The following is a 19366-nucleotide window of genomic DNA, read 5'->3' as shown; positions in this document are numbered from 1 at the left end:
CCAGAGAACTTCCATATGTTGTGGGTGTGACCACAAAAAAATACAATAAAATAAAAGCAGGCATGTGGAGGTCAGCAGGCATCCTATGTTACATGTACCCACGGGCTGAACATGTATAATACAAAAGCACTACACAAATGGCCTACAAATTGAAGCAAACTAAGCAATTAAAATGAAAAGGTGAGAAAAGAATGGCCACCCAACCAACCATGGCAGAAGGCTTCCATTGATACGAATCTATTTTACGGGTCCAAACTGCCAAAGTAAGGAACATCTATAAACAACCTGTGCTACCCCAAGCTGTAAACCACTGGAAAACAAAAGAATTCTCACCAATCCTTCACATCTTTTAACTCCAAGGTTATCATTTTAACTCTGAGGTTGCCATTAACCTCAGCCCTGGACTGAATGGAACTGCACCAGAAATGGATAAGACACGCTTTATGAACGGTGGGGGGAAAAATAATTAGACCAGACCCCCTCTGTGCGTGTGTGTTTGTGGGGGGGTGTGTGTGTGTGTGCTCAGGGCTGCACCCACAGTATATGGAAGTTTCCAGGCTAGGGGTCGAATCAGAGTTGCAGCTGCCAGCCTACACCACAGCCACAGCCACACCAGATCCAAACCATGTCTGAGACCTACACCACATCTCACAGCAACCCTGGATCCTTAACCCAGTGAGCAAAGGCAAGGATCGAACCTGCATCCTCAGGGATACTAGTCAAGTTCATTATAGCTGAGCCACAATGGGAACTCCTAGACCAGACCCCTTTATGTGGGTAGGGAACCCTGAGAGAACGGTAGCCATCCTGCTGTCATGCCAATGAGCAAGACAGTAATTAGGAGATGCCACTGATTTGAATGGCTTTTTTCTTTAAATTCCAAAAGAACAATCTAGTGCTGCTGGGCAGAATAACTGCTCCCCTAAAGACATCAATGGCCTATTTCCCAGAACTTGTGAATAATTTACCTTACATGGCAGAAGGGATTTTGCAAGTGTGATTCAAGATGTTGAGATGATTATCCTGTGATGTCTGGATGGGTCTAATCTAATCACATGGATCCTTCACGTCCGAGAGGCTTGCCCAGCTACTGTCAGAAGGAATGACTTTGGAAGGTAAGGCTATGGAAGAAGGGTCAGAGAGATGTGACACTGCTGTCCCTGAAGACAGGGGAAAGAAGCCACACAAGCCAGGGAATGTAGGCGGCCCCTGGAAACTAAAACAGGCAAAAAAATGGATCCTCTCCTAGAGCCATCAGAAAGAATGGAGACCACAGGACACCTTGATTTTAATCCAGTGAGATCCATATTAGACCTTCAGTGGACAGAACTAACAATAATAAATTTATGTTGTTCTGGTGTTCCCGTCGTGGCACAGTGGTTAACAAATCCGACTAGGAACCATGAGGTTGTGGGTTCGGTCCCTGCCCTTGCTCAGTGGGTTAAGGATCCAGTGTTGCCGTGAGCTGTGGTGTAGGTCGCAGGTGCAGCTCAGATCCCACGTTGCTGTGGCTCTGGCGTGGGCCAGTGGCTACAGCTCTGATTGGACCTCTAGCCTGGGAACCTCCATGTGCCATGGGAGCGGCCCAAGAAACGGCAAAAAGACAAAAAAATAAATAAATACATAAATTTGTGTTGCTCTAAGCCACAAGTTTGTGGTAACTGGTTACAACACCAAGATAAAACTACTACACTAACAGTCCTTTACGTAATGAGACCATGCCCCAAAGCAGGAAATGTCCCTAAAACAAAAGCTTGCCTTGTTAAGGTGACACACCTAAAGTAATCAAAGAGAGGTATCTAGCCTAGCGGGCTCAGGAAGAAGTCTCATAACGAAAAACAAAGTTCTTTGGCAGCACAAAAACAGGCTCAATATTTTGAAAGGAAAGCCCGGCAGATCCTGGCTGTCACATAGATACAAAACGGAGAGGGACCACGGAGGAGACCCTTATGGGTGGCACTTACATCCAGATTCTGGAGGCAGTACCAGCAAAACGTGTGCTTGCAGTTCTTACACATCATCTGAGCACAGCCTTCGTTGCGTTCGATGTAAACCCGGCACACTGGGCACTGCTTAATGGGGGCTTCTGCCTCTGTCCCAAAGAGGGTCCTGGAAACAAAATGAATGAGAAATTAGAGGGTAGGGATCGAGGATGCTGTCTGACTTTTTTAAAAAGCTAGGACCACAAGGTGTACACTAACCAGAGCTATGGGAAAAGTGGGCTGAATCAAACAGTTAAATTTGAGACTCAAGTTTATGGTCATCAACTGAACTCCCAGGGCTTCTGATGAGTAGGAGTGAACTCTTTGCTCTCTGTGCTTAATTCACTTTCCAGGAAAAGGGCAGGGGTAAAAATAGGAGAGACGAGATGATGTGTTGTTCAGATAACTCAAAACGAAAAAAAAGAGCCTTAATTTATTTATCTTTGGCTTTGAGGGAATTACATAATTATATTTTCCACAGCTGACTGAATTCATTGTTTTGCCAAATTAGCTCTTCCTTCCTGAGCCCACACTGTCGGAATAAAAATACCAGAAGTCTGCCACACGGCAGCAAAGCTAGGTCAGGATCGATTGGGGGGCAAAGATCATTGATCTCATGATCTGTTCAAGTCAACAAGGGGAGAGGATTAGAGGGAGTCAATCATCAATACTTTAAAATAAATTCCCAATATCACTGAAAAGACCTGCTCCAAATAGGTGACTAAGCCCTCAAGGCTCACAAGCTCAAGGGGCACAGAAAATAAGTGAACGAATTGAGGTGGAGGGAGGGCTGGGGGGACCCAGAGCACAGGCATTTTAGCCACTGTTCATCAAAACCACCACCCAGCACATAGCGACACCAGGTTTGCAAAGTGTTGTCAAACCTAGGATCGAATTTGCTGCTCCTAATAACCTCATACAGCAGTAGGACAGCTACCATTTTCATTCCTGTTTCTCTCTCTCTCTCTCTTTTTTTTTTTCCCCCCAAATAGAGAAACAGACTCACAGAGGCTGCGTGACTTGCATGAGATCGCAAGAGCCCAAATGACAACATCAGAACTCAATCGTTCTTGCCTCTGGGATCGTTCCACTGTCCTGTGAATCCTGGGGACCTTACGGTGTGGCAGTGAAAATGTAGCCGGTACTGACTGAGCGGGCACCTGCCTGCCATGTGTGTCAGCTCTTTTTCTCCTCTTGATTTGTTTGGTCTGGGATTCAAGCTCAGCATCACATCCAGGTAGCATGACTGTTCCTGGAGAAGGGTGCTCCACACTCTGAGCGCACTGGGGGATTAAGCCAACAGGGTGGCAACAGTGGTGTTTCTGTTCTTGCTCATGCAGAACAGCCATAGCCTCAAGCAAAGCAAGGGATCAAGCACAAAGGTCTCTCACTCTGGGCTCTGCTCCTGCCATAAAAACCCTCCATCCTGCAAGGGAGAGAGTGAATTACTTCCCAAGCTAACATCTCAACCTTGGCATCATTTTTTTCAGAGCATAAAGTATTTTCCTCTAGGATGCATGAATTTTTAGCAGTGTGTCACACTAAAGGCTGTTTCTTCTCTTGCAGTGTTCCTCTTGATAGGACTGGCACACCTCACAAGCTGGCAACTGAGTCAAGTCAGAAAATTATTTCTGCGCCTTCGCAAGCAGGAAGAACCAGGTGTATCCACTGTGGGCGGCTATGGTACCCAAGCAAATGGCTGTGGACAAGCCATGACATCCTGCTGAGAACCAGCAGACCATATGCCTCCTACCTAAAGAGAAATCAAAATTCATACAGACTCTAACTTCAGTAGTATCTGGAAGATTCTCCGGGGGTAAATAACTAAAATTCCTTTGGAAATGCTTATTTGGTTATTCTTTGTTAACAACCTACCAATTCGGAGACACTTCTCAGGAAAGTTCCACAGGGAAATAACTCATCTTGAAATTCCATCACAAGGTAACTCCTCCTCCAAGCAACATATTTCTTCTAAGAATATGGGTGAATAATCCCAAAGAAAGTTTTCTTTCTTACCCATGCTCTGTTGGCAGGACCACAGGCTGACTCTCTTTACAGGAGACCTCTGCGTGCCAAGCATCCTTGCAACATGAGCAGAACTTCAGGTGGCAAGAAGGACACTCCACCAGCACCGGCTGTCCTGGGTCACTAGATGCAACAGGGCACACTGTCTGACAGTCTGCAACAGGACACCACGTTCTGCAGGGGTCCAAGTGAACTTCTAAAGTGTAAAGAAAGAAAATATGACAGTCTGTCTGTCATTCAAGCTTCAGGCTTTCTCCCCTCCATTTATTCTCTGCTATAGGCTAATGTTTTGGGAAGCTTAATACAACCAAGGGCGATGCTGCTGCTCTTGGTCTTCACGATGGGTCCAAACCTACAAGATCACTCGGCCCTGCCACACTTCTCAAAGGAGGTACTCATGGGACAGGTCACCGCTGTCCTTACGAATGGATAAGGAGTCTTCTTACTAACTAAAATTTGTCACTCTTTGGGAATATTCCTCACCTTTCAACACTCGAAATAGGCAAAAACCTCAAGTGTCTTTTTCACTTATTTTGAGTACTCTTTTGGAGAAAAACTGGACATGAAGAATACACCAAAGATTTTGTCCTTTCGGGCACTGAGAAATAGATACGAGGTTTCTTCTGTCGTTTAGAGAGAAATAATAGGACAAGGAAAAAATCAAATAGTTTAGGGACCATGCAGTGTCTGGTGTGGCTTAGCCAAGAAGTCAGATTAGCTGTCAATTTGGATATTCCTCTGCCCTACCAAAGGGCTGCTTAAGGGTAATTTGTAAAAGAGCCACATGGTCCAAAAAAAAAAAGGTAGAGACCTTCACAGACCATAAAATGATCGTCATACACCACACTGGGTAGATCCGAACGGCACGCAAAAAAGAAAACAGAGTGGAGGGTGGGTGACCGTCTTTCGAGCATTTACACATCTTGTTCAGTTTTCCATTTTCTAGGCGATAAAAGACCCCGTGTTCTTGTCCTACGACATGACCTTTCATGGAGAAATGTCAGGTGAAAAGTGATGTTACTTGAGGGGTAGAGTAGCCCGTTTTTCTCTGAACCACTACTTTTGCAAATTTTGAAAAATTTTGAAAACTGACGGAATTATCATTTCAAACCTCTTAAGGCTTGTAATTCTTGGAAAGTCCATGCAGAAAGCAAACAAACTGAAAGGGTGGTGCAAAAAGGAAATGAAAGTATTGACTATGAGCTTAGTTTTAAAGGTAATAATTTCTACCAATTCAATATCAGGAGAAAACAGGGACCGGATATCTACTCACTTAAACCAACGACTTCTTGCAAACAGAGCCCCCTTCACCCATCAGCCTCCTCTTTTAAATAATTTCAATAAAAAGAAAGTACTGCTAGTTAGAATCGCAAGATTAAAGCCTGGAGAAATGTCCAGCCATCCAGGAGATACCCATAGCAGCAAAACAATATCGTTTGTTTATGTAGCTTTCTGGGGGGGCGGGGGCGGGGGGTGCCCACATATCTCTTTCACAGGAGTGCTTGAGCTTCTTCAACAGCTTTTAAATACTGCTCTGGTTATGTAAAAGACACCTGCCAAAGACGGTGTGCTGTATATTCTTGATAAACCATTAAAAACCCAGTAAATGACAAATTGGGGTTGGGGAGGGGGATGGCTGGGGTCAATTTAGCCAAACTTGTGAAAATCCTGTTTTATATTTCCGTGTTAAAATCAGGAGCAAAGTAAGTGAACAAGGAGTGAAGGATAGAGGGTTGAATTTCTCTTACTGGATGGAGATGCAGATAGGACTGCAAGAATTTATCCCTTATATACTCAAATAGCCTAAGTTGTCTGTAGAAATTCATGAAGGACAATCTTTGGGAAGAAAAGGTACCCTGGTGTCCCTGGACCTGGAGACACAAAGAATACTTCCTTCATTTGTTTTTCTTTCTGTTTTTATTTTTTATTCATGACAGAGACCCCTCAGCTCAAATGTACATGATCTACTCTTCCCATTGAGTAGCTATTAATTTGGTTAGAATTGAGAGAGAGAAGCCTTTGGAACTGTTACACTGGTAAGAACCAGATGACACTGAGTAAACATCACTTCTGTTTTTGAAGGTTTTCTTTTCTTTTTTCTTTTTTTTTATAGCTGAGGATTTTAAAAAATCACATTGAGGTCTATAATTTAGAACCATAAATAAGCAGCCAATGTACATATGGTTTTGATCTGAAAGATGTCCAGCTTTTATCCAAGTAATGCAAACGGAAAGATCTACACATATAATAAGGCAGTCCAATTTTACAAGGAGCTAAGTGAGCAGAGGGAAGAGTCACAGGAGATAATGTGGGAACAGTCAGGAAGGGCCAGATAGCAGATTATGATGATAAGCCGTAAACGTGATGAGATGCCACTGGAGGAGAAGGCATTTTAATCAGGGGAGTGCCATGATCTGATTTCCACTTACTAAAGATTATTCTGGCAACTATAAGAAGAAAGGCTGGTAGTAGAACAAAGGAGCAGCAGAGAGCTCTGTTAGGAGGCCACTGCAGCGGTCTAATCCAAGATGATACATGTTAGAAGCAGAAGTTCTGATAATTTAGAGCATATTTTGAAGGTGAAAACTGTCCAGATTTCCTGGCAGAGAGGCAGTTGGATGCAGTCATGCCAGGTGACAACTACGGACCTAGAAAGGTACCTGGAAAGTAGTATTCGTTGACTAAAGGAGGGAAGCAACATCAAAGAAATATAAGAAACAGGATCTGTATTCCCTATGGCAATAAAAGATAATGATAGCATCTCTGGTAAGGTTCTATATTGTTCAGCTCTGCCTTCAGATATTTCCAGGGAACAGAAACAACTATCCAGAGATATCTCTGTAGGGGCATCTTGGGGTCTCTTGGAGAAGAGTTTCCCCCAATGGAACAGAGATCAAGACCTACGAGTCTGACCAGGTTACACTGATAAGGTATCTGAGTACAGTACAGCATCTGTCCTTCCAACTGTCCTTCAGCCCAGCTCCCAGAAGAGCAGCTCCAAGTAAAAGTCCACTGCATCTAAAAGACTTGTTTGCTTTCTTAAAAAATTATTACAATTCCAATATGCCATGAAGAGCACAGTTTTGCTTTCTATACCTGAAGTAACACAGGGTCCCCCAAGTGGGGCCTAAAGCCAGCGTGGTAGAAAAGGGGAAAATGCTGAGGAGGCATCAGACCTTGGCAGCCCTGGCAGCTCACAGGACCTGCCAGAATCCAAGCCAAAAAGGAACAGATTAATGGACAGCAGGTGGGAGCCAAATGGCAATCTCATCAGCAAGTGCTGTCTTCTCCTCACTCTCTCATCTACCCCAACTATCTGAGAGGAGTCTGAAGGGAAGGAGAGCCCCCAGGCTTAGTGGGGGACTTTCTAAAATGCTTTTTATTACTATTATTGAGAATTCAATTCTACCTCCTGGCTTGTGGCCTGGGAAACAGAGTGATTATGTAGATAAACCAAATGCACGCTTATCCAAACATTTAAGGTTTAGTTTCTTCCTCCTTCCAATTTCTATTTCAAAGATGAAGAAAACAATGAACTGATGCCCATTCAACTAATTTCTCCTGTATCGGCAGTGGTGCAAGTCTGCTGTAGCTTTGAGATGGGGAAAAACTCAGAAGTCTAGCAAAAGAGAATAGTGCCCCCAGCACTTTTAACATGAACGGAATTTAAAAGTGATTGTTTGTAACATACTTAAATCAGAGACAGACAGGTCACAGACCTGAACTGGAATTTACTTATGAAAATTAGAGTTGATTACTGAAGTAAAGCCCCATGACTCTCTGATCTTCAGACTCTGCTTGTTCATGTAAATTATGCAAGGCAGGAAATGCTATTTAAAGCTATTCTGTGCTCTGACAATTATTAGGAAATAGAAACACTCCAAGAAAATAAAACTGCCATGAAACATAAAGACCACATCTGACCCCAATAACTTCTTTCAGTTTTCAAAAAACTAACTGGAGACCCTTGGTTTTCCCACCTGGAACTATCAGCATTCGATACGGCAGAGCTTGCTTTTTATTCTATTATACATTTTCTCAACTACTATGAGAAGTTTTTCTGCCATTTTCTACCATTGTGAGGCTGTTCCAAAAAAGACATCGTGTACATTTTTTATGATTGTGGGAAATACCATGCACTCAAGCTAATTTGATTATCAGCTGAAATAAATCAAACTGTTTTAACTTTTATGACCTGCTGCATTTTTAATTATGCCAAAATTAATTTGCTTTCTGCTATCTCAAAGAACAAAGGTCTTCTGCAGATGGTTAAAATGCAATTAAACTGAACTGATTGGAATTAACATCTGCTAGCGTAAACATACCCGAACAGAAGTGGCCATCAGCAGAGGGGCTGCTCTCAAGACAGTTGAAGAGAACCACAAAATTTCAAGCTTGGAAACAACTTTTGAGGTTATCTGGTCTAAAACTGTTGTACTGAGCCCAAAAGAAGTAGAGAGTTGGCATAACTCATGGTTAGGTAGTATATGAAGGGATCGGGCCTTTTTTACTCCTAGAATATCATTATTTATGTAAAAACATAATCAGGTAATTAAACATATTTTAAGCGCCCCTATCACCACGGGAATCTTTTCTCTTTCAAGCAGAAACTTTGAATGCTCCATCTCAGCAAGTCATAATATCCTCTTGAAGCTGGTCAGAAAAGGTGGATTCACGCTTTGAGTAAGAATATACACATGAAGGAAACTGATATAATAGGTGGTGTAAGGAATCTGCCTAGATTATTAAGTTTCTATAAAACTCTAGAATCTAGGACACAAAGGACGGAAACACAGTGAAAAAGACTTGAGTTACGATGAAAAGTAAACAGATTGATATTATTGTGCACTCAGGCCAAGGTCTGATCTGGATTCTGGAAGATGCTTCCTTAGTTTAAAAGACTGGGGACAAGACTCGAGGGTGCAATGACAACAACCAGAAGAATAACAATAATGGCAGTAATAATTCATCGAAGGCACACTGTGACATAGACAATATGAACTCATTTATTCTCTACAACAGCTCCAGGACAATCATTCCATCACTATCCCCATTTTGTTGATGAGGAAATGGAAGTGCAGACAGGACGAGGCAAAGGCTTATGAACACTGTGCCTCTAATTCAGGTCCCCTTTAGAAACCTCATCCAACTTGCTAATAAAGGTCTTTTCTTGCACACACTTCAGTTTTTCAGAGGAGATCTGAAACATCTAGAGCGCGTGCTGTTTGAGATTTAAAATTGATCAGCAAAAAAAGAACTAGATGGTAAAGCTGAAGCAGTGTAAAGCCAAGGAGAAAGTGTTACTATCAGAAAGCACAGAAGAGCTGGGGAAGGAAATCCTAGACTTAGTCATGCATTTACCACGAAACACCAGAAAGTCAGGCTCAACCAGAGTCTCTCTGCGTGGGGCTGAACTCACGACCCTGGGATTAAAAGTCCCACGTTCTGCCTACCGACTCAGTGCTTATGTATATCTCTGGGTGTGTTTAACTGGGGTTTTTTGTTTTTTAAAAAAGATAGCTTGTTTCTACTTTTAAACTAACTCTCTGACATAATATAATCTACACAAATATACTAAAATATCACATCTCTTCAATCTATATAACTTTAAATACTAGACTTATGTTTTACTAGAGTAAATATTAATAAACCATCTGTAATGTCATGTTTTTCAGTTAGCAAACTCAGAAAGATGATTCATTCTCACACACACACACACACACACACACACACACACACAATAAGAATGGGCTTGTGATCAGAAACTATGAAAAGAAAGATGACTAATGAGAGATGGAAGGTGTTAAAAAATAAAACCGAACAGATAAAGTCACTGAGTATCATCCAGTCTTAAAAAGACAAAACGCAAAAAGAAACCACACAGCTACAGAAAGAGCTCTGGTGAGATAAGACCGTAATCATCAGATACAAAAGATGAAGTAGGAGCATTTCATGGAGGACAAATACAAGAGTGAGATGAAATCTGAAGAACCATCTCATAAATGTTAAGGCTCAAAATGAAAGAAGGCTTGTGAAAAGTGCTGAGAACAAAAAAGCTTTCAAAAAAAGATGGAACCATAGCTTGAAGCCGCATCTGGAATTGCACCTGGCATATAACAGATACTCAGCACATAAATAAGTACATACTGAATACATGGGTGAATGCAATAGGATTAACAGATGACAACAGCAAAGCAAATTCCTATTGTATTCACATACTGTGAAGGAGAACAATAAAGGCACTTAAACCATTTCTAAGAGTTTCTAACCACTATATTATAATACAAATATCCAAGAGCAGACACATTCGCCTACCAAGAAACTGAAATAACTAGCAGTTACAACAAGTTAAAAATTAGGAAAAGTGCTTAAGCACTAGAGAGGATCATCTTAACCTAGTTTTCATACACACACACATAATTTGAAAAAGCAGGTTCTGGAAACAGACAAACAAAATTCTAGCCTTAATCATCAGACATGTGCTTGGAGAAGCAGTAGAAAATAAAGCAATAATCACTAACACATGCCAAACTTAGTATTCCTTTTCTCTGTTAATACTGGCAGACAGACATAGAAAGGAAAACCCACAAACACAGCAGTAGCCAATGGAAAAATCACAGATGGATGGAAAGTAGATTCACAGAATAACCAATCCATGCCAAACGGCATTTCTCTGTTTTGTGTAAACAGAGCGATAACCAGGGACCATTCCTATCCAAAAGATTTTTTCCCCACAAAGATGAAAACCAAGACATAAAAGACAAGCTAATCATATATGTAATATAAGGTGGAAGAATATTAAGACACTGGATGACAAACTAAAACCTGAAAAAGAATTTGGCAAACAATAAGCATTGGCCAAAATTAACAATAATATTTCTTACTAAGAGATAGAGCTGCCGCTAATCTGATTCTATATTTTTTCAGAATGAAAACTCTCCAGTTCTATCTCAGAATCCAACCAATGAGTTTTACCTTCCACCAGTTAGTCATTTAACTTATTCATAATATTAGTATTTAATACATCCCGAGATCTCCTTTTATACAGTTCCACACGAAATATTTTCATGACATGGACCTCAAAGTCACCTAGTTGGTAAATGCTGAGTTTGAGGTCAATATGAAGTCTGTTGTGTAAAAAAGAGGTAAACAATTTAGATACAGATTATCTCAATCAAGTAAACTGTATTGTGTAGCACCATATTAGCTTAAACTTATTCTTACCTGGAATGTCTATTTTCTAATAATTATTTATAATGGATGCTAAGGAAGAATTACATGATTATAAATTGCCTTTTTGCAAAATCACCTGAGATCACTCTGGGTCTCAGTTCCCTTTTTTATAAAATGAGGGAATGAACCAAATGGTCACCAGATTTAGCATGCTTCCAAATTTAAAATACTTTCATACTCTCCAATAGTAAAAATGTCTAATTAAATTACAGAGTTTTATAGTTTGGCAGTTCCTCAAAAACTAAACACGGAACAGCAGAATGACCCAGCAACTTCATTGCTAGCTGTATATCCCAAAGAACTGAGAAGCAGGGACTAAAACAGATACTTACACCCCTAGTGTTCATAGCAACATTATTGACAAGAGCCAAAAGGTAGAAACAACCCAAGTGTCCATCAACAGATGAATGGGTCAACAAAATGTGGTCTATACACACAATAGAGTATTACTCAGCCACAAAAAGTTCTGATACATGCAACAAGGTGGATGAACTAAAACACCATACTAACTGAAACAAGCCAGATGCAAAAGGAATATATTGTATAACTCCACTTATGTGAAATGTCCAGACTGGGCAAATTCACAAAACAGAAAGTAGATTAGAGGTTAACAGCCCCTGGGAGAAAAAGAGAAAGAAAAGTTATTGTTTCATTGATACACAGTTTCTGCTTGGGGTGAGAAAAGCTTTTCAAGTAGTTGGGGGTGATGGCTGTGAACATGGGGAATTTTTTTTCTTTTTTTTTTTGGTCTTTTTTTACAGCTACACATGCGGCACATGGAAGTTCCCAGGCTAGGAGTCAAATCCGGGCTATAGCTGCCAGGCTACGGCATAGCCACAGGAACACAGGATCTGAGCTGCATCTGTGACCTACACCACAGCTCATGGCAATGCCAGATCCTTAACCCACTGAGCGAGGCCAGGGATCAAACCTGTGTCCTCATGGATACTAGTCGGGTTCATTACCACTGAGCCACGATGGGAACTCCTGGGAGTGTTCTTAATGCCATTGTTCATGTAAAATGGGTGAAATGGTACATGTTATGTTGTATAATTTCACCCCAATAAAAAAACTACAGAATTCAAAAATTTTTATAAATGAAGAAGCTTAGACACACCTATGTGGTCCTAGGCAAGTCTCAATCTTTCCAATTTTCAGTTTCTTCATCGACAAAATAGGAATAATAAAATCAGTTGTCTTTCTTACATTATCATCATGCTGTACAGTAGAAAAAAAACTGGACTGGGGAAATAACAATTAAAAAATCTTTTTTAAAGATTAGTATTCAAAACAAAATAAAATAAATTGTCAATTCATGGGATCTACATGGGGCATCCGCCTAGAACTTGTGAGGAAAAATAAATTCCACGTCTGAATAAAACTGTTTAATCTATAATGTATCGGAGATAGGCAAGACCCACCTATAAGGAAGGCTGACTCCAAGGCCTTCCTAACTTGTAACCAGACTGAACACACCGCCACATCTCTTAAAGAAATAAGTCAATCAGAAGCAGGGTTGAACACAAGAACCTCATAAGGTCCTAGCCCCAAAGCAAAGGGTGGCGACATCTATCCAAGCATTATTCTAGGTCAATAATTTTTCATGTGTACTTTGCAAGTGGCAAGGCTATTCCTATCATAAAGACAGATGTGGCACTGCAATGCATATTACTAAGTGAACAAAGCCAGTCTGAGAAGGCTACATACTCCATGAATGTAACTCTATTAACATTTCAGAAAGAGCCAAACTATTGAGACAGTAAAAATGTCTCAGAGGTTGTCAGCAGTTAAGGTGGGTGGGGGGACAAATAGGCAGAGAAGAATTTTCAGGGCAACAAAACTACTTTGTATGATACTGTATTGGGAGATACATGTCATCATAAATTTGTCCAAACTCAAAGAATGTGCAACACACACACACACACACACACACACACACACACACAAGAATGGTCAATTAATTTTTTTTTTCTTTTTAGGGCTGTACCCACAGCATATGGAGGTTCCCAGGCTAGGAATCAAATTGCAGATACAGCTGCCAGCCTACACTACAGCCACAGCAACACCAGATCCGAGCTGCGACCTACACCACAGCTCACAGCAATGCCGGATTCTTAACCCACTTAGCGAGGCCAAGGATGGAACCCACATCCTCACAGATACTAGTCGGGTTCATTAACCACTGAGCCATGACGGGAACTCCACCAGTTAATTTCAAGTGTTCTAATCCCATTGACAAAAGACAATCATTAATAGCTATTTCAATATGAGGATGTTTCCTAGAGAATGTTATGATTATCTCATCTTGGAAAAGGGGGAATGGAAGAACACTGAATATACTTTTATGTAAATGGTGCTACTCTTAAGTTATCAGCATTTTTATTACCCACAACTGTTAGTATTTTGAACACTGAGACAGAGGAAGGACCCAAGCAAGTGTCTGACAGGTATTAACTCATTTAATCCCCACAGTACAGGGCTCTTAATAGCTTCATTTTACAGATGAGGAAACTGAGGTACAGCAATGAAAGTCACACAGCTAGGAAGGAGTGGAGCCTGCATTCCCATGCAGGCTCTTAGCCACTATTTTCAGAATACATGAGAAACTTAACAATTCCTGGTACTATTAGAATTTGTGTAATTAATGACAAAACAGCATTTTAGCTAATAGAAAAGGGCTTAAACCATAAGGAATAAGGCCGGCTAACTGACAGGTGGGGCAGTGGGTGGTTGGGGAGGCCGATGGTCCGGAGGAGGAGAGGGGTATCTGGGGCAAGAGAACACCATAAACAGGATGAGCACTGGTTACTGAGTAGAACTGGTGAGACCGACAGGTCTTGTCATTTAGGAAGAAGTCTGAAAATCCAACCTAACTCTTCTGAATTTCTCCAGGTAAGAGCCCTTGAATCATGGCACTGGTTACCAACCACGCCCATCCATGCAGTGAATGTCTATGTTCCAACAGTCATTTATTTTTTTTATTTATTTTTTGCTTATAAGGGCCACACCTGCAGCATATGGAGGTTCCCAGGCTAGGGGTCTAATCAGAGCTGTAGCCTCTGGCCTATGCCACAGCCACAGCCACGTCAGATCCCAGCCATGTCTGTGACCTACACCACAGCACTCGGCCACGCCGGATCCTTAACCCACTGAGCAAGGCCAGGAATCGAACCTGCAACTTCATGGTTCCTAAGTCAAATTTGCTTCCGCTGAGCCACGACAGGTACTCCCCAATCATTTATTTTTATAATGGAAGATACTGGGATAAAGCGGGAGAATGGCAGGGCAGGTGTTTGACACCATTACTCAGCATCTGAGGGTATAACGCTCAATCTAACCAGCCCACAAGGGGTGGAATAAGGAGGACCAGCATAAACAACCCCATCTTTAATTCCTCCAGTTAACTCCGAATCCACACAGCACAGTGTACCAGGCTCTGTCTTCATCCATTAAACCTAAAATTCATCTGACACTGTTGGTTCTAATTGCCTGTTGGGTAACATCTCATTTGAATCTTCCTATAGAGCAAAAATAATTCAAGTAATAGAGTTCCAAGAATTTTTTAAATAAATTCCACCTGAATATATTGGTCTTATAAACTGAGTTAAATGATATACCCATGAGAAATGAATCTGCTTTTGGTTTGCTGAAAAAACAACCCTGTGAGATTGAACCAAACTTTGGTCATAGGTAGCAAGTACCATCCTGTGACTCCCCTGCAAATATTCCTATTCTTAAACGCCCTTTATGCTCTGCATGGTTCTCTTTCTTTTTCACGTAACAATTATCTAAATCAAGGTAATTGCAAAATTAAATAAATTTACTAGCATATGATAGATTAATGTTCATATCTTCCCCTACCCTCTTAGCTCTAGACTTTATTAATCCAGATTAAAAAGCTAGCAATCAGAAAAATATATGTTCATGCTAGATTAGAGTTTATGCTATATACTCGATGAAGCTATACCAGTCCTATGAGTTCCAGGGGAAACCATTTTATCCTACTTCTCGGATACGGAAAAACACACCACAAAATAATTCCTACAGATAAAAAGGCAGTATACATAGAAAAGCTACATAAATGACGCCAAGACCAAAGTCAGAAAGAAAATCAGTCCAGTGCATTGTAAATAGCGTTAGAATGATATACTCAGCCATCATTATGATTACAAGTGTTATCAGAAGACCAAATGGTGACTATTACAATGAGCAGTGACAATGTTTGGGCAGATTAATATTTTAAAGTGACCTTCAAGAGCAGGAAATTGGTGGTAAAAAAAAAACCCATCTTGAAGGTCACTTTCTTTTTGTCATATTGTTATTATCAAACTGTCCAAGTTTTGCAAAACTCCTCTCACATGAGCCAAATTAAAAATACAAAACAACCAGTGTAAGGAAAGTTCTATTTCCTGCTAGTCTACATTTTTTCTGGCTGTGGCTAAGAAAGTTGAAATTTTATGATGCAATTACACTTTTCCTTTTTCTGAGTATCCTTGTGGCTTTGCTAACAGCCCACAGCTGCCTTAATCTTCTACACCGGATAGTGTAAAGAGGACACATGTAAAACCACATTCACCATCAGTATTAAAAGAAGAGTGTTTACATACCTCGTTCAAATTTTAACCGCTGATAAAGCTGAAACTGATCCACAGGTACCAAACAGGCAATCTGAAACCAGACACATCAGAAAGATGAGATTTCAATTATCACAGAGCCCCACGTTACCAGCCTTTTGTAATGATCTCTCTTTGTTGACTTAATTTTTCTATAATTATAAAGGTTATTTTCCATTTGCAGTTATTACAAAGTAGTGGTTCCATTCCCTGGGGGTACAATACATCCTTGAGCCTGAGCCTATCTTATACCCACCAGTTTGGTCCTCCCACTCCCCCATCCCTATATTGAGCCCCACCCCCAACTGGTAACCACTAGTTCCTTCTGTGAGTCTGCTTCTTTTTTGTTACACTCACTTGTATGTTGTACTTTTTAGATTCCACATACAAGCGATATGATACAGTATTTACCTTTCTCTGTCTGACTTATTTCACTTAGCAAAATGCCCTCCAAATCCATCCATGTTGCTGCAAGTGGCAACGTTTTGTTCTTCTTTATTTTTCCCATGGTGTATATGTACCACTTCTGTATCCATTCATCTGTTCATGGGCCCTGAGGTTGTTTCCAAGCGTTGGTAGTTGTAAATAATGCTGCTGTGCGTATTGGTGTGTGTTTTGGGGGGGGGGGGTATCTTTTCGAATTAGTGTTTTTGTTTCTTTGGAGAGATACCCAGGAGTGGAAATACTGGGTTATGATCTCTTTTTCTTGTTTGGCTTAATGCACCCTCTCTATACCAGTTGTTTGCAAATGTCTTTTTCTTTCCACTATCCATGCAGTCACACAAGCAGCAATTCCCAAATCATCCCATCCTCTGCCATGGCTAGGAGTCTCTGCCCAAGACACCAGAACTCAGAGTTCACCTCCCTTTCCTTCATCAGCATCTAACAAGACCAGACAAGCAAAGTTTGGACTTTCCAAATTATCTGCACACATATACGAAAGAGATGCTCCCTTTCTCTCTTTAAGACATTTTTAAAAGATTATAGTTCTAACCTACTAGGCATCATTCTTCAAGCACAGCCTAAAGATTCAAATGCAGGGAGTGGCTGGGGTGACTATCAAAAATAAAAATAAAAAGAGTAGTGTTCTAGCTTAAGAACCTTGAAAAACTACAGTCAGGTAGGTAGTGCCTCAGGAATTATGAAAACTTCATTAGTCACCAGGGAATAGCACCTTCTAAGCAATAGGAAATTCATTTCTTCTGACAAAAACCACTTCAAGGGGCTCTGGTGATCATTCATTGCCATCCAGGCCCTGGTGGAAAAGAAATGCCTAGGATATTGCTTGTGGTTAGACTCCCATTTTCATTTCAGACAGCTCTAGTAAACAACAATGATTCACATCTAACTAAATGACATTTCAGATTAATCATTTTAAAATTGCTTTTCAAAGGCAGATGCAGGAAAAGCTAGCTGCTCTTGAGCTGGCATTCTAAAAATAGTAATTCCATTGACGTCAACATATAAATATATTGACATTGCTTAAAGACTAATAACTGAGACAATCAAAGGATTTTATATTAAGTTTTCAGACATTCAGCAAGCTGATAAAGGACACAGCTTTAGCCTTGGCAATTCCAACTATAAAGCATTACATATTTTTTGGTATAAAAGATATCCAGATTAAATTTCTTGCCACTAATGGAAAGAAGTCTGTTTTGAGAAAACCTGAGTCTTAAAATGAGGCATCTAAAAGGGTACTTAATATAATACATTTTATATTTTAAAAAAGAAAGTGTGTGTGTATGTGTGTGTACATATATATATATATGCATTAACTGAATCACTTTGCTACACAGCAAAAATTAACACATTGTAAATCAACAATACTTCAATATAATAACATAATACATTGTAAAAGGTAAAGAAAACCTAATTCACCCTCTCATAAAAATTCAATTTGTTTATTTTGCAAATGAATTAAACTAAGTTAGCTAAAATGTATGAAGAACCACAAAACTTGGCAAATTCCATCTTCTCTGTGCCAAGTAAAACATGGTCAAACATGAATTTGATTATTACATTTTTTTTTTCCAGTTGGGGAGAAATGTTGTATTTTCACCTGGCACCTTAAAGAAAAGCTCCTTGGCACTGTGAAAAAAATGTTATGGTTAATTTTATATGATGTGTATTTTACCCTAATTTTTTAAAGTATCATTATTAGGCTTTCATTATACTGGAAGCCAGTTTTGTTTCACTTGTTATAACACTATCTAGACATCTTTCCTGAAAGACAAAGTTATCTCAAATAAAATGCAGAGTTGGGGACAGAAAGCACAGGCTCATGAAGTAATGGGAAGCATTAAGGAATCAGAGTATAACTCTTGACTTAGTCACTGATTCATTGTAGGTGAGGACAAATAATCTGATACTGCATCAACTTCTGGTTCAAGGAAACTTGGGGAGTGATGCTACCTGAGCCCAGGAGACTTCAGTGATATTCTAGAAATCTATTTGCAACACTCCTCCCAGCCAAAAAAAGCTACTCGAGGCCTCTGATTCTATGGGACAGTCTTGTGCTCTACCTGACACCACTGAAAACAGCTTCTGCACTGATGAGCACTTTCTTCAAGCCCCTCGAAGTCAACCCCTAAAAATTCTGATTTTTTTCAATGACAAGCAATGAAATAGTTAAATCAAACAGAATTGGTGGAAGACAAAGCAAACAGGAGATGAGATATTTTAGAGACAGAAGAAATACTAATGAGAAAAAAAAATGGCGTAAGTTAACAGGGTAAAAAGTCAACAACAGTAGAGATGGAAGTTTAATTTTAAATGAGACACCAACATCAAATGCTCTCACTTACATGTGGAATCTAAAAAAAAGACACAATGAACTTCTTTGCAGAACAGATCCTGACTCACAGACTTTGAAAAACTTATGGTTTCCAAAGGAGACAGGTTAGGGTGTGGGGGAATGCACTGGGGGTTTGGGATGGAAATGCATAAACTTTGGTTGTGATGATCGTTGTACAACTATAAATGTAGTAAAATTCACTGAGTAATAAAAAATAATAATAAAATTTAAAAAATAAATTAGAAAGATAAATTTCATCCAAGGACACATGACTGCCAACAGGGAAGTCAGAGGTCTCTAACAACTTTTGTCTCTTACTCTACTTTGTATCTCCTAGTTAACATTTCACAGGTCAAAGGCTTATATGGAATTAGGCCTTAATAAGGTAAATCCACTTTTCTATGGAAATTTGTGATCATAAAAGGTTAGTTCCACCACTCCTCACTCTGTTTGACCCTTTTGGAATAACATTAACACCAAAACACACCACGCTCTTCTCAAGCCCCTACCACCTGGACCTGCAGCTTTCCATATACTCCTTGACAATCTACTATTCGTAATGTGTTGGCTGGAAGCCTGGGAGACAAAAGAGGAAAGAGATACAGAAGCTGCCTTCAAGGAACTTAAATTACTCAGCAGGCATCATGTACACATGTGTTTAAAAAAAATCTAGTCCCTGACCTTATCATCTGTTAGATTTCACAGATAAGAACCAA

At 40.2% G+C, this 19366-nt stretch overlaps 1 protein-coding gene across 28 annotated transcripts in view; it reads right to left on the bottom strand.

The window, feature by feature from the left end:
* Positions 1-19366, bottom strand: part of RNF144B (ring finger protein 144B) — a 173258-nt gene that overhangs the window by 7001 nt on the left and 146891 nt on the right. For all 28 annotated transcript variants that reach the window (XM_021100236.2, XM_084967476.1, XM_084967472.1 and 25 more), the window contains 3 exons: positions 15848-15908; positions 3999-4203; positions 1965-2109 (listed from right to left, as the gene is read on the bottom strand). In XM_021100236.2, coding sequence (XP_020955895.2) covers positions 1965-2109; positions 3999-4203; positions 15848-15908 — 411 coding nt within the window. The remainder of the gene's footprint in view (positions 1-1964; positions 2110-3998; positions 4204-15847; positions 15909-19366) is intronic.

This window comes from Sus scrofa, chromosome 7 (assembly GCF_054392235.1).
Source record: "Sus scrofa isolate SSC_HxYL_T2T_F1_AM1 chromosome 7, Sscrofa_HxYL_maternal_Yorkshire_Landrace_v2.0, whole genome shotgun sequence".
Classification (NCBI taxonomy): domain Eukaryota; kingdom Metazoa; phylum Chordata; class Mammalia; order Artiodactyla; family Suidae; genus Sus; species Sus scrofa.
Note: the sequence above shows the minus strand (reverse complement) of the source record. Positions and strands in the feature narration are given on the sequence as shown.